The following is a 15,745-nucleotide window of genomic DNA, read 5'->3' as shown; positions in this document are numbered from 1 at the left end:
TGTGCACTTGATACAGCATGATGCAAAAATCAAGCCTCTTGCATCAAAGGAGGTTGTTAGTTGGGCTCCCTGCAGCTGTGCAGTGTCCAGAGCCAGTTCTTGAAGAACTCCTGCAGTGTGCTGTTTTGTGGCATTTACTTTGGCCTGCGGGCCCATTAGGAGGAATGGAAGGAACAAGTTCCTCACTCAATTTGACTGGTTATATTTTACTTCTCAAAAGTGTCTTCAGACAAAAAGCCCAAGCTTGGGATTATGTACTATGAGTCTGAAATGTTTGCAGTTTGATTCCCCCCCATCCCACTTTGTTTGCCAGCGTGCAGAAATCATTGAGTTTATTTGCAACTTCTTATTATTAATTTTAATTTTTGTTTTTAGCTAGACTGGAATTACTTTTCTTTTTTTTTCATTAAGTTCATATTTTTTGCAGTGTACATAAAATATCTAACTGTTGTGTGTGTCACCTGTTGACTTGAAGCATTCCTTACTGTGTCTGGGCTGTACTGTATGAAAAAATTCCTGTCATTGTTCCTTATGTTTCATAACTGTCTGCTGTCTGTGAGTAGTTGTTCAATGAAAGCTATGGTCTGTCTTGTTAAGAAAGCCATTTGTGTCTCTACCTGCTCTTCAGAAGAGCTGTAGCCTTTTTTTGAGATGATCAGAAGTGGGGACGATCATCAGGAGTCTGAGGAGTGAATGTTTTCACCCAGAGTGCTATTTAAATTGCATTATATTTTCATAGGTATGGATTTTCTTTGCACTTTTCTGTATGTGTGGTTTGGGGTTTTTTTGTTTGCTTGGCATTTTTTGTGTGTGTGTGGTGTTAAAAAGCATAAATAGTAGCACTGTGCTGACATGAATTCTAGCTTACTTCAGTCTGTAAGAAGCATTATGTTACTGTAGAGCATTTGACAATGCTGCAGTTGCCTGACTCTGCTATTGCCACACTTAAAATAGGCATGTTATGTATCTTAGCTGCTCTTGAAGTGCGATGGGGCGAGTGACTGATAAACAGTATAAAATACTGTATTTGAGAAAAGAGATTTCAGTGTTGGGAGGAAGTAAGGCAGTACAGCTGTTGTCTTCATGGTCCTTCAACTCTTTTTCTGTGCTGGTGGAAATAGAGGAGGAGGAAGAATTTCCACCTTTTGGTAGTCAGGGTTGTATAGATGGGCTGGATATTTTAGATGGGATCTTCCAGAAATCCATTAGAAGGAAAGAATGCTCCCTTCATCCCCTGGCTAAGATGGGCAGCATTGCCTGCTGTTGCTGCTGTTTTGTGGTGCTGTGCTGTGCTGCAGAAGAGAAAGTGGCTCAGTAGTAATGGAGAGAAAGGTTATTCTCACCCACCTCGTTAGCTGAAGAGTGACCACTTCGACAAAAAAAATCAGCATCTTTTTATGACTCTTCCTACACCAGGTTGTGTCAAATTTGAGTTTATTTCATTGACATTTCACATACAAAATCGTTGTGGTGTTTTGACCTTTCAAGACAATGTTTTGGTTTTTATGACTTACACTGGGCTGATATGCTGCATTGTTTTATTCTAGATCTCATGAACTGCGATCAAAGATTCTTTCATTGCAGTTGCTTCTGTCCATTCTGCAAAATGCAGGACCTGTCTTCAGGACAAATGAGATGTTTATTAATGCTATTAAGCAGTACCTTTGTGTTGCACTGTCAAAAAATGGAGTTTCATCAGTTCCAGAAGTTTTTGAACTTTCACTTTCCATATTTCTTACCCTCCTCTCAAACTTTAAGACTCATCTAAAAATGCAAATTGAGGTACGTTACATGACTTTCTAATGCAAGGGGGGGGGTGGGGGGGGAGAGTGGTGTTTAAGTGACTATCTGTTTATATTTTTATGTAGCTTGATCTTGCTTAGAGAAATTTGTTTTCTTCCTGAATCTCAGCTTTTGTGTAAGATTTGACAGATCTTCTTATGCATAGAAGCTTTTTTTCACTCAGTGGCAATGGACTTGCTTGCAACAATGCCCTTGAAACCCTCTTTGAGTAAAATAACATTTCCTTTGGAAAACTTAGAGGTTAAATAAAATTTGCTCTGTAACGTCAGAAGTAATGTGGTACTTGCGGAAGTGTTAAGCTGATTGTTGGAAAGTGATGGGAAAACTTTTGTAGGGCTGTTTAAAAAAATATTTCCATCATATTTTAAAAAGAGCATAAAATCAAGTATGTAATAAAGGAGGAGGCAATTTCATCACTTAATAATAGATATTGACATAAACAAAGAAAATTTACTGTGCAAAACATGCTTTGAATTTTCTCTTTGTGATTGAGGTGAATTTTTGCAGTCATAACTTACTGTACCCATACTCACTACTGTTACTACATGAGTTAGTTTCTATCTTTTAAAAGCAGAGTTTTCTCTTGGCTGTAGCATGATATTATCACAGAATGACGCTGAAACTCAGAAATTAGTAGTTTGGTGAATAAGTTCAGTCAGCTGGTGTTCAGTAATATGATTAGGAAGTTTTAGCTCTACACTGCATAATAATAAGTAAGAAAATAGTAGACTTATGAAAAGGCTATATAATAGGCTTTACAAAGGAATTTTAGCATAAAAATTAATTACTTGAAATGCATTGTGGATTCTCTTTGAGGTCACTTGAACTGATTTCTTTCTCTAGGGAAATCCCAGCTGTTTGATTATTGTAGCCACTTCCCCTTGTATGTTAGGGCCTACAGCAATATGTGTCGTTAATAAGGTAATTTCATTTCCTCAGGTCTCAAAAGGTGTACACACTCTTTAATTCCTTGGGTCGTAAGTAGAGATAAGTCCATTTCCATTTTCTTAGCAATAGGAGCTACTTGAGTCCTGACAGACACTGCAGATTTACTCACTGGATGGATATATTCTAAGTCATAGAGGAAAGCAAGACATATGTAGAGGCTTTATTCTTGGCTTCTAATTCTTGTGTCATAGAGTACAAGCAGCTTATTGGAAAGATTCTGTCCACTTGAACCACATGTGTGTCCCATGTGTTAAAGATCTTAATTCCGTGGTGAATAAAGCAGTAGTGTGTGCACTGTGTTCCTGCTGCTCATTTTGGTAATTTTAAGTTTTGGGAGTTGATGTGGATATTGAAGCCTACCAAATGCCCCATAAGTGTGGAGGTTAAATATGTTAAAATATGCTGAGAAATGCTGATAAAGTTGCTGTTACAAGGACTTTGAATTCGGAGATTTCTTCACCTATGCATGTCATTGTGTAAGTTGATGTGTTGTGGCAGCTTTGGAGGAAGAACCCCATTTTGCCAGTACGATGTCAAAAAGGTATTGTGTTCTGATCATTTACCAGGGTATTTTGATGCCTTTTTGGGGAAGAAACATTAGGATTTTCAGTATTTCCTTGAGCACTGCTTGGATAGAAATACAGGTTTGGTGACTGATTGAATGTGCATTGAAAATACGATGCATTTTGAAGACAAACTGTGTCTGCTCAACAAGACTGTAGTGCACGTGCATTTTTTGGCACATCAGACAGACTGGGCTGAGCTGCTCTTGCAGTCAAACAAGCTGCTTCCCAGAGAGTGTTGGACTCGCTCTGTGTTCGTAGAGCTTACAAGTCAGCATGTAGGTGGTAAATGCATTGCAGTCTGGCTTCCCTGACAGAAATTTGATGAGATTCCATTGCTGCCATCCTTTCTCCAGATTCCAAACACAAAATGAAGTCATATCTGAGGAAAATTGGGTATAGGATACACTACGCTATTGTAGCAGCTTCTAGAATGTGCTACATTTGGACCATCACCACATAGCAGGGCTGCATTTCCTCCTCACATCATGAAAGCCAAAAGCTTGGTGCTGTCAAAGTATCCATCTATTACAAAGATTTCAGCAATTTCTAGAAACTTACTCTTTTTCCTGGTTATGTGCTAAGAATTCCTCTTCTTTTAGCTACTGATCCTAAATGTTATTCAGAAGATGTGGGTAGATGAGTAGATAACTTCACTTTCAGTTTATGTCTTGGAGCTGTAAGGAAAGCCATATGCTCTGATTTATAATATGTAAAATAGTTATATTTTGGGATTGAGGCTGCATTTTTCATCTGTGTAAGAAATTTTTGGCATATTTTAGACTAATAGTTTCAGATTCTGTTGAAAGTGACCCTCCTTTGGTCCTTCAACTTAAGTACTCAGCTAACACTGTCCTCCAGCGGTTAAAATAATTTTGAGTCGTACCTTAAATTGTATTGTAACTGTATTTATAAATGGGTCAATGAATATATTTGCAGCAGATCAAGTCCTAGATATCAGTGGATTTGGGGTGTCATTTAGTTATACTTAACCATTACCTCCCTTTCATAACTGAATAAGCTATCTTAAAACTCTTATTTTTAGTTGACCAAACTAAGTAGTTAGCTCTTTTCTGGTTTACTTTTCTGATACACTAGGAAGAAAGTCTCAGTTCCATGACATGAATTGCAATAAATAATATAGTGACAGGTAACATTTTTAAATACCTGAAATGTAAATAATCAGTACAGTTTTGAGAAGCTGTTAATTTCAAGATATGTTTGACCAAAGTTGACAGCAGAAGCAAGGACCCCTGTCTCAGAAGCGTAGAGACCTAAAGTGTCTTTGTAATATGCAGACCTTCCAGCTAATTTCTCTTCTAGCTGAGATTTGGGTTTAATTATTATATTTGAAACTTTTTTCTCTGCTCCATCAGTGACTTCTTTTTTAAAATTCTCTACCAGAAAAAAAAAAAAATTCTAATTCTAGAGGTTGTATAATATTACTGTCTTTCAGTAAAAAATCAGAAAACAACAACTACATAAGATTGCTCATAGCATAACCTTTATTAGAATTTTTTGTCTTCCTCTCCTCATTACATAAAGTTGTGGCTAAAATCAGTGTAGTACACTTGAGTGCATTTAAGTGCTTGAAAGTCTTTGATCTGTTATGTGTTGAACTCCTTATATTTCATAGGGATGCTTTTCTTATTAAGAATAGTAAGTGGGGTTGTGCTGCATGCCTCTAAAGAGGACAGTAAAATGGAAAGATTGTTGGCGTGTTTTGCTTGAACCATCAGAGTTGCTTGAAAATCAGTGTTGCTGCTTTTCCCCAAACATGTGACTTAAAGCAAAATTAGCTTTGTGCTTATCTCTACCTGGCTAATAGCATAAAAATATCTGTAAAAATTCTGTGGTATAAGGGAATATCTAATACTGAAAACGAGGGTAGTTACATATTTGGATATTTGTGTTCTGCCAGTGGAGAAGAGAAGCTTGATGGCTTGAAAGTATCAGCAGCGTTCTAGAAAAAAACATGTATTGTAGATTTGGTAACCACAACTGGCTATAACGAGATGAAGTCTCAGAATTGCAGAACAGTGATGTAATGCTGTGTAGCATGTCACATTTTGAGTTCATATGCTGTCACAGCAGTTGCTGCTGCTTAGGGAAGAAGTGAGAAAAAGCCTGCCCTGGCTGCTTAGCGTGCTCAGCTAAAATAGTCAGCCTATAATACTAATGGATCTAGTGAGGAAATAATTGAGAGGGGGTAAAATAGTCTCTGTTGCAAACAAAAGCATCCATACTAAAACAATTTCAGGAAAAACCAATACCTCTTTTAGGGAAGAGTAACTTATTAATGGACCTGCTACATTTTTTATGCTGTGCCTGACCAGTACCCTTTTTCCAATAATCTTAATACCATAGAGTGATTCTTTTGTGTCAAGATGTTTCCCTTCTAATGAAGGTCTGGTACTTTAAATTGACGTAAGTGGCCATTTGTTATGTTTGTGCCATAATATCATCATCTCATAGAGAAAATCTGTTGTGGTGAGGTAATACCTCTCCTTTCAAAATCCCAAATGAACTCTTAACAGCAGTTTAGACTTCTTGTTAGGCTAAACTGTCCTTCAGGACTTCATATTCCTGGTTCTTCTGGTTTTCAGTGATCAAAATATAAACCAAAATTTCTCATCTGGAAAAATCTCCAGAAGTTCGTAAGTAAAAATTAGAATTCCTAATTTTAATCTTTCAAGCATACGTTGTATTCCCTCCTTTCCCTCTTTCCGTGCCTCCCCCTTATCTCCTATACCTCTAAAATGATATTTTCAGAATTATGTCAGAATATTGGCCATCAGAGTTAGTGATTGTGTTGGTAATAGATTTTATTTTTTTTATCCCTCTTCTGGAATATTTTTTAGGTTTTCTTCAAAGAAATTTTCCTGTATATCTTGGAAACTTCTACTAGCTCATTTGATCATAAATGGATGGTTATACAAACACTGACAAGGATATGTGCAGGTATTAAGGACCATTTGGTTCTACTTTTTACATTTTTATGCTAAAGAGCAAAACTGTATTTGCCTTACATTTGAATGATCTAGTTTTTGTTCCCAGTTTGACAATGTCACTTCGTTTATAGATGCCCAGAGCGTAGTGGACATCTACGTGAACTATGATTGTGATTTAAACGCAGCAAATATATTTGAAAGGCTTGTTAATGACCTATCAAAGATTGCTCAAGGAAGGGGTAGCCAAGAACTTGGCATGTCCAATGTTCAGGTAAAAATTCCACCAACTTTATGAAGCTTTATCTTTCTTGGCATGATAGGTTAAGACTAAACTCTCCATGCCACTAATGTATTGCTTTTGAAATCTTTTCTAGGAATTAAGTTTGAGAAAAAAAGGATTGGAATGCTTAGTTTCAATCTTGAAGTGCATGGTGGAGTGGAGTAAGGATCAATATGTAAATCCAAATTCTCAGACAACACTTGGTAAGACAAGAGATGTGTTTCCTCGGGCTTTAGTAAAGAGGTGCTGCAGAAGTTTAGTACATTTTCCCAGTATTTTGATACTGTTAATGTCCATATTGGTAAAACCTCTTGCATTAAAAAAAGAGGGAGAATAAACTTTTTTTTTTTTAATTTGGTAGAAATATTGGTAAGTTTGGACTGGTCTCATTTGAACAAGTTGTCTAAGTTGTCTTTTCTTAATTGTATGAATTCCTACAGAGCTACTACACTGAAAATTACTAAATCCTGTTATTTTCTGTATTTTTGATTTCAAAATGATCGTAAAACTTACTTTGAAGCTCCCCTAGTTTCATCTAACTTCATGTTGACTAAATTACTACTGAAGCAAGCTGGATGGAGAGCATTTTTTTTCCCCGTTATTAATATATAGCTATAGAACTTTCAGCATTGTAAGTGGTGAAGTAACTAAGTCATTACATGTTCTAATCTTGTTTCCATCTGACCTGAGATGAATAGTACTAAGGTTATGCCAGAATTTTCAGATTAAGTGATTGAAGTTGGTAGGTGAAGTAATAACCTTTTTAGAGGTGGTTAGCACAGCTGTCTTTGTGAACTGAGGACCAGCTCCTTGGCAAGTCTGATCAGAAACACTTGCTTCAAAAAATTAGTGTTATTCGCTTCAGGTCAGAAGTAACATCAGACCTGAAAATAAAAGGAAGGATCTGTAACTGGGTTTCTAAGGTGTCATGCTTTTTTTTTTTTTTCCAAGTGCCTACAAATTATAGTTGTAATTTAGGGCTTAAATTTTTGGTATGCGATGAACTGAAAGAATCTCCCTTGATACGTTGTAGTGATTTTTTGTTGTTCTTTTCCCAACCAAAATAAAAGCAGAATATTTATATAAATATAAATAGATCAATGAAGATAACCCTAGTAAATTTTAGAAGCCTTCAGAGAGGATTTGAAGAATGACCTGTGATTTTAATTTCTTTTCACTGTATGTATTTTGTATGTACGTTGTAACCCTTTCCAATTTATAGGCCAAGAAAAACCCACAGAACAGGAGAGCAATGAAACCAAGCATCCTGAGACAATTAACAGATATGGAAGTTTAAATTCCTTGGATTCTACTGCTTCATCAGGAATTGGCAGTTACAGCACACAGATGTCTGGCACTGACAACCCAGAGCAGTTTGAGGTCCTAAAGCAACAAAAGGAAATAATAGAACAAGGAATTGACTTGTGAGTGCCCTTTTATCACCCATGGGAGGGTGGAGTCTTTCGGAGCTATGAAGATTCCTGGGTTTTTCTTCCTTCTCCTCATAGATACTCATCTTGTGTTAGGAAAAAAACTCTGGATGTAACAGCACTTCCTCTGGTGAAAGAGTGCTGAATGGTGTCCCCTTTGGAGCCTGTCAACAGTGTTTTGTGTTAACCTAATTCCTCACAGCTAGAAGATGAGTACTCTGAATGTTTGTTCTTTTTTCTCCAGACCTGCTTGTCTAAAAATAAGATTTTTATATTTGGATAAAAAGAACATTGAACTCGTGATCAGTTGAATATGACCCATTTTAGTATACACATTACTGATGAAAGTGCCTGTATGCTTAAGATGATTCTTCCATCTGATTAATTAACTTGTCATAAATTAAAACTGGAGGATAGTATAATTTCTCAGTGTAGTCTGCCGTGACTCTTCTGTGATTTCAGCCTTGTCACCTTACCTTTTCATTGAGGTCACTTTATGCAAAAATATAAGTTTTCTGTAATAATAGTTCTCAGACTCTGAACAAACATGCCTTAGTCCGTTAGGGTTTCAGTTTCTTTCCCTTACCTGGTTCTTTGTCTTGTACGTTTCCATTCTTAGAGGCAACTGGTGGATTTCTTGATTGCTTCATACAGATTAAAACAAAAGCAACACAGCATGCTTGTTTCTTTCCAAGCCAAGACTTTACTATTTCTGTGCAATATTTTTTTTCTTCATGAGTGACAGAGTAAATTGTAGTGTTTAGTTCTCTTTACTGGGAGCTGCTTGGATGCCATGCTGGCAGTATGTAGCAAAGAGGAAGAGGTGCCTGTTTACGGGGTGGGGGGGGACACGACACACAAAGTCATTCAATGATGAAGGGAATAATTACAGAATCTAATGCACAGTTTGATAAAGGAAAATACTTAATACATAGATTTTTCAATACCTCATCCAAAATTATTGAATCTTTTTACTTAAGCTGGTAATGTTTTGTGCATAGTAAGAGGGTTAACTCTAATTCCATCTTGATCTTGATTGTACAGATTCAATAAGAAGCCAAAGAGGGGGATTCAGTACCTGCAAGAACAAGGAATGCTTGGCACTACCCCTGAAGATATTGCTCAGTTCCTGCATCAAGAGGAAAGATTAGATTCAGTAAGAAAACTTTCCATGTGGTTCTTTTTGCTCATGCTGATGTTTTTATACTAATTGGAAATTGCATATTAGTATTTTAAAGTGTATAACAGTTCAGTGTTCAATGAAGAGAAGGAAGCTTCTCTCTTCTAAAATTTGTAAGCTCAAGGAGTTTGGAGTGTGCATTAGAGCTATACAGTGTACTATATGCATCCCGCAGTTTAGCCAAGTGTAAGGAAAAGACTGACCTACTTAAACTGACTCAAAACTTTTCTTTAGTTGCTAGTATAGCTGTAAGCAACTTACTAAACTGTATATACTTTAGTCCAATAAGGGACTGCTAGAAGTTACTGTCCTTCAGAGACAGCTAAAAAATAACATGGTGCAACAACATGAAAAGCATTTTTTGCTGCCTCCCAAAGGAAAGTTATTTAATCTAGATTAGTTCTTTAATTTTATTTACAACTAGCAGCTGTGGCTGGACTTGGACGAGTCCTGCAATATCTGGCTGAGGAGGGTGGGAATATCTCATGTTGGTATTGTCATGGAAAACTTAACATTCTGAAACAGCAGTCTGCACCATTTTGCTTAGTAGCTATTTATATTTGAGCATCACTTGTATCTGAGATCTGTACTCTAGTGGGAATAAAGTTGAGTGTAGTCACCTTTTCATTCCTGTAGTAAGTTTCCTAACTACAAAAAATAATTGCAGTGGAGAACAAGCAATCATTGGTAATATTAACTTTGTCTTGGGCACGTGGAATTCATCTAATAGGGGAAAAAAAAAAAGGTACACGAGTAAAACCAGAGAAGGAGGATAGGCAGATGAGCATGTAGGAGCATTGGGATGGAATATATGGCCAAAATACTTTGCTTTAGAGAGTAGAGGAAGAGCAGGAATATGTCTTTGTTAACTGCGTACAGTCTCTTTCGGTGAAACATATGGGCGCTCTGACTCTGTTCTTATCTACTGGGTTTTTTCCATTGTAAATGTGCTAGTTTGTCTTTTCTGTTCTTATTTTAGACTCAGGTTGGGGAGTTCCTGGGAGACAATGATAAATTTAACAAAGAAGTCATGTATGCATATGTAGACCAACATGACTTTTCTGGAAAGGATTTTGTTTCTGCTCTGCGCATGTTTCTAGAGGGATTTCGTCTTCCAGGAGAGGCTCAAAAAATTGATCGCCTCATGGAGAAATTTGCTGCTAGATATTTAGAATGTAACCAAGGGTAAGCCATGCTTTGTCTTCAGAACTTTGGAAAGCTGCACAATAGGTAAAAAGTCCTAATATGTTAAATTTGCTGTTCTTTTTCTCCTTTCCCCCTTCAGGCAAACTCTTTTTGCTAGTGCAGATACTGCATATGTTTTAGCTTACTCGATTATCATGTTGACAACAGATCTTCACAGTCCACAGGTATGTTGCTAGAAAAATATTTGTATAATCCATAAACATCTAACTTCCAGGCTTTGTGGTGACGTAAAAGTTTAATGTTCAGCTTAACAGCAGTATGTGTGTAAGAAATATGGTAGCTTAAGTTTGTGCATCTTTTAAATAACAGCATTGTGTTTCATGGGTGTTGAGATTTTTAAGTTGTTCTGGTTACACCTTTCTGTAAATTATCATTTCCCTTCTCTGTGTTTAATAGGAATTGTGCATATTTGCTTTCATATTATGGCACTCAAAGTAGTGATCTAACCTACAGTCAAAGACAGAACTTGTGTAATTACTTACCCGTTGATTTTAACACAAATCTGCTCCTGATTTTAGTCTGTTTGAAAAAAATAATGCAGCTTTGTTTTGATAAATACATTTCACATCTGCAGTGCATAATATTCACAGTTGCAGTGATTAGCCAACATCATTTATTTAAACAGAATCTGTAAAAAGTATTGAACTCTTATGAGATCATGGGATTATGTTTAAAATAGATAGTTTAGTCTGTTTTACAAGATAGAACACTTTTTAAAATAATGTGTATCTAATTAATCTACAGATCCTACTGAATATTTATGAGCATTGTAATGTCCACACGGTATTGTGTGATTCTTATAGATTTGGCAGTGTAGTCTTGCATATGTCTTCTGAATCAGCAGGTTTGTCTTTGATTGTAACTTTTCATCTGTTTGGCTGCTTTATAGGCAGCATTGTAACTGCTACAAACTTGCCTCATTTGTTGATATTAATTTGCTTCTTTCTGGTTTTCAGGTCAAGAATAAAATGACAAAAGAACAGTATATTAAAATGAATAGAGGTATCAATGACAGTAAAGATCTCCCTGAAGAATATTTGTCTGCTATCTATAATGAAATAGCTGGAAAGAAGATTTCAATGAAGGAAACAAAAGAGTTAACAATACCCACAAAATCCAGTAAACAAAGTAAGTAGTTGCAATGTTAGCTTTCTTCAGAGTGTTCACTCTTCAGTTTCATGTAGCTGTCTCCTTTCTAAAATGAGAGATGAATGAAGCAAGCACTACTTACTTAACATAAAATGAGTCCTAACTTCTAATTTCATATCCTTTTCCTTTCAACATAAATGCATGGTGCTCCTTTCAAATCTGTGTTAAATACAGCTGCTTATTTTCACTCGCCTTTGCATGTGAACTCCTGGTATTCAGTGCATTGACCATGGAGAAGACGGGTCTTGCTGTTGAACAGCAACATAGGGAAATGCCTTTGAGGGCTTTATGAAGTAACAGTGTTGCTGATAGGCGTAGTGCAGAAAAAAAGAAAAACAAACCAATACTTGTGCCTTCTATTTCTAAGGTAACAAACTGGTGTGTTTTCCTGCAATAACTAGTCTGTCATCTGCAAAAATTTTGTATTACTTGGTTTTCCATTTTATATTACTTGGAAACTTTACTTTTTCCCAACATAGTGAAATTGGTATAGTTTAAGGTCCTAGGTTAGCTTTATGAATAGATTGCTTAGAGAAAATTTGCATCTGGAAAAAAGAATCCCTCTTGTTTTCAATATTTGTTCAATTAACATAATATTTAAATTGTAATTTTAAAGAAGCTCATTATTACATTCTCCTTGGGTTTCACTTTCTTGATGAGATGGGAGATTCCATTACTGAAATGAAAAGGTGGTTAAGGTAGTTCTCCCTTAGGAAAAGGATGTCCACTTATTTTTATTGTTATTTTTTCTGCTGATGGATTGCTATGAAACTTTTGTTCACTTTGAATTTAGCTTAGTGGATATGATATTTATCTTGTGATGTTTGTTGTGCAAATCTTTAAATTCTGTGAAGGTTTAAAATTAGGTTACATTTCATACATAAGTATGCCTTAAGTTAAATTTAATCTATATTGTAACAGAAATATCTTGCTAGTGTGGTAATTTTGGAAAGTAAAGGTAATACAAAAAATGCATCTGAGTATGATACTTAATGGGAAATTTAAAATTACTGTATTCCTGAAGACACCACTGCTAAAGGTGCACAAATGAGAGGAAAAAATGTGTTTACAGGTGTTGCTAGTGAAAAGCAGAGAAGACTCCTATATAATTTGGAAATGGAACAAATGGCTAAAACAGCTAAAGCCCTTATGGAGGCAGTGAGCCACGTTCAGGCACCTTTTACTAGTGCAACACACCTGGAGCATGTGAGACCCATGTTTAAGGTGAGATACGTGTTTAGATATTTACCTGGAATATCATATAGTTTCTTAATACAAAATACTGACTGAAGGGATTTGTTGAAAATACTAAAGATTTGTCTGCTATGCTTTGATCATTTTGTAAGTTACTTAACTTGCTACAGGAAAGAAGGGATTTGGGGCCTTCTCCTCCAGTTTCATTTACCCTTAGAAGGTAGGGATCTTAGAAGTTTCTATACTGATAGAAGCAGCATCTTGATATAATGGTGGAGTTATGAGGAGTATGTTGAGGGGACGAAAGTACAGAGTAGTTAAAAACTTGAAATGATAGGATTTTTATTTCAAGTGTAGAGGTGTAGTCAAAACAGATTTGCAAAAGTGCGAAATGACTACTCACAGTTCATTGTTTGTGTCCCTCCTGCTGCTTCTAAGGGAGATTACTTCATTGCATTTTGGGCAGCAATTATCAGAGCAAACTTCTGCCTGATGTTGTCTGTTGCAAATTAATATTTCAGAAGATCTAGGACTGTCATCTGGTTTTAGAGGAGGTAGCTGGACTGGTACTAAACCATTATTCTAAACACCTGTCTTCACTGTTGTGTAGGTACAAAGCTATCTGTGTCCCAAATGCCTTTTCCATACGAGTCATTCAGGTCCGTGGATATAGAGTACGTTCAGCAGTGTGTTGTGGCTCACTATGCTCTTGGGTGTGGTCGTTGGCATAACTAACTCATTACAGTTAACTGCCACTGAAAGAAATATGCTTACCAGCTGTATTTCATAGAATCATAGAATGGTTTGGGTTGGAAGGGACCTTAAAGATCATCTAGTTCCAACCCCCCTGCCATCAGCAGGGACACCTTCCACTAGATCAGGTTGCTCAAAGCCTCATCCAGCCTGGCCTTAAACACCTCCAGGGAGGGGGCATCCACAGCTTCTCTGGGCAACCTATTCCAGTGTCTGACCACCCTCACTCTGAAGAATTTCTTCTTCATATCTAATCTAAACCCACCCTGTTTCAGCTTAAACCCATTTCCCCTTGTTTTGTCATTAACTGCCTTATGAAATGTCCTTCCCCAGCTTTCTTGTAGGCCCCCTTCAGGTACTGGAAGGCCGCTATAAGATCTCCCCGGAGCCTTCTCTTCTCCAGGCTGAACAGCCCCAACTCTCTCAGCCTGTCCTCATAGGAGAGGTGCTCCAGCCCTCGGATCATCCTGGTGGCCCTTCTCTGGACTTGTTCTAACTGGCCCATGTCTTTCTTGTGTTGGGGGCTCCAGAACTGGACGCAGTACTCCAGGTGGGACCTTACGAGAGCAGAGTAGAGGGACAGAATCACCTCCCTTGACCTGCTGGCTACACTTCTCTTGATGCAACCCAGGATATAGTTGGCCTTCTGGGCTGCAAGTGCACATTGCTGGCTCAGTTTTCCCCCTGGGGATCTTCTTTGCTGCTATACCTTTCCCTAGTGTATGAACAAGGCCGTTTTCTGATTTTTAAATTACCTCCAGTAATTATTCCACACCATGCATTCATTTGCTGCCCTTGTAGTGGTTTTTATATGGCCCCTTTGTAAACTGCCCAGGGAGTTAAATTCTCAGACCACTACCATTACAATAAACAAATAATTCCCTGGAGTGATGTGCTGTGAGGTCAGGTTGAACTCTAGGCCCAGGCTCAAGAATCATAGAATTAGGTTGGAAAAGACCCTTATGGTCATTAAATCCAACCATTCACCTGACACCACCAAGTCTACCACTAAACCATGTCCCTAAGTATCCCATCTACGTGTCCTTTAAGTACCTCCAGGGATGGTGACTCAACTAGTTCCCTGGGCAGCCTGTTCCAATGCTTGACACCCTTTCGGTGAAGAAATTTTTCCCAGTATCCAATCTGAACCCCTTGGCGCAATTTGAAGCCATTTTCTTTTGTCCTATCACTTGTTACTTGGGGGAAGAGACTGACACCTATCTTGCTACATCCTCCTTTTCTCCAGGCTAAACAACCCCAGTTCCCTCAGATGCTCCTCATAAGACTTGTTCTCCAGGCCCTTCACCAGCTTCATTGCCCTTCTCTGGACACGATCCAGCACCTCCATGTATTTCCTGTACTGAGGGGCCCAAAACTGAACACAGCACTCAAGGTGCAGCCTCACTGGTGCCGAGTACAGGGAGACAATCAACTCCCTAGTCCTGCTGATACAGGCCAGGATGCTGTTGGCCTTCTTGGCCACCTGGGTGTTCTGAGGATCTAGCTGTAAGATTGCTGGCTGTGAGGCAAACTTCTGCATTCTTTATTGCCATATTAATAAAAGTAGGATAGTACTCTGTACAAAATACTGGTAAATGAACCCCTTAAGATCTGCTTTCAGGGTGTCACGGTGTCAATAGCAGAGGTGTACTGTACATAATTGCTCTCTGTTGACTTCTTTAAGGCTGAAATGAAATAACTTGCATGCAGGCATCTGTAAAATTTCATAGACTCTTTTTCCTTAAGATACCAGCCCTATTACTCTATAACATTCCTAACCTTTAGTATCTGAAAAGTACATTTGCAAAATCAATTTTCAAAGGAGCAAAATATGAAGCATCAGGGTAAATTACACCCTAAACATCTTCTGTGAAGGTGCTAAGAATTAGAGGTCTTCTTACTTGAGGATGTTCATAAGCTAATTAAAGTACTGAGGACCAAGTAACATGTTGAACAGAGAGCTGTCTTCTCAAAAAAGTGAGAACTGTGAAAGCTAAATATATAATTTAACATTTTTTACTTAGAGGTTTTTTTTTTTTAAATTTCAGCAAAACTTTAGCAATTTCTGGGTATCTCTTTCACCCATTGATGCCAGTGTAAAATTTATCATTACAACTATATTTACAGATAGATTTGCTAAGTAATTAGAATAAAAAAAATCACTTTATGCATCCACCTAAGCAGCCCAAAACTGATTATCTGTTTTAGAGACTTAATTTTCACCTTTAATGACAAAAGACTATTACAAATAGCAGTGTAAGTCTATTTATAAAGCAGATATATATATA

General features: G+C 37.3%; 1 protein-coding gene across 1 annotated transcript in view; it reads left to right on the top strand.

The window, feature by feature from the left end:
* The window catches only part of LOC104532169 (brefeldin A-inhibited guanine nucleotide-exchange protein 1-like), a gene marked incomplete at both ends in the record, with an annotated part of 34,152 nt that extends 21,418 nt beyond the window's left edge, over positions 1 to 12,734 (top strand). The window contains 10 exons of the mRNA XM_010177301.1: positions 1,548 to 1,782; positions 6,176 to 6,275; positions 6,397 to 6,536; positions 6,640 to 6,748; positions 7,768 to 7,969; positions 9,020 to 9,131; positions 10,135 to 10,340; positions 10,441 to 10,525; positions 11,318 to 11,489; positions 12,583 to 12,734. Coding sequence (XP_010175603.1) covers positions 1,548 to 1,782; positions 6,176 to 6,275; positions 6,397 to 6,536; positions 6,640 to 6,748; positions 7,768 to 7,969; positions 9,020 to 9,131; positions 10,135 to 10,340; positions 10,441 to 10,525; positions 11,318 to 11,489; positions 12,583 to 12,734 — 1,513 coding nt within the window. The remainder of the gene's footprint in view (positions 1 to 1,547; positions 1,783 to 6,175; positions 6,276 to 6,396; positions 6,537 to 6,639; positions 6,749 to 7,767; positions 7,970 to 9,019; positions 9,132 to 10,134; positions 10,341 to 10,440; positions 10,526 to 11,317; positions 11,490 to 12,582) is intronic.
* Positions 12,735 to 15,745: the final 3,011 nt, after the last annotated feature.

The sequence above is a fragment of the Antrostomus carolinensis genome, unplaced genomic scaffold, assembly GCF_000700745.2.
Source record: "Antrostomus carolinensis isolate BGI_N321 unplaced genomic scaffold, ASM70074v2 scaffold20720, whole genome shotgun sequence".
NCBI lineage: Eukaryota > Metazoa > Chordata > Aves > Caprimulgiformes > Caprimulgidae > Antrostomus > Antrostomus carolinensis.
Note: the sequence above shows the minus strand (reverse complement) of the source record. Positions and strands in the feature narration are given on the sequence as shown.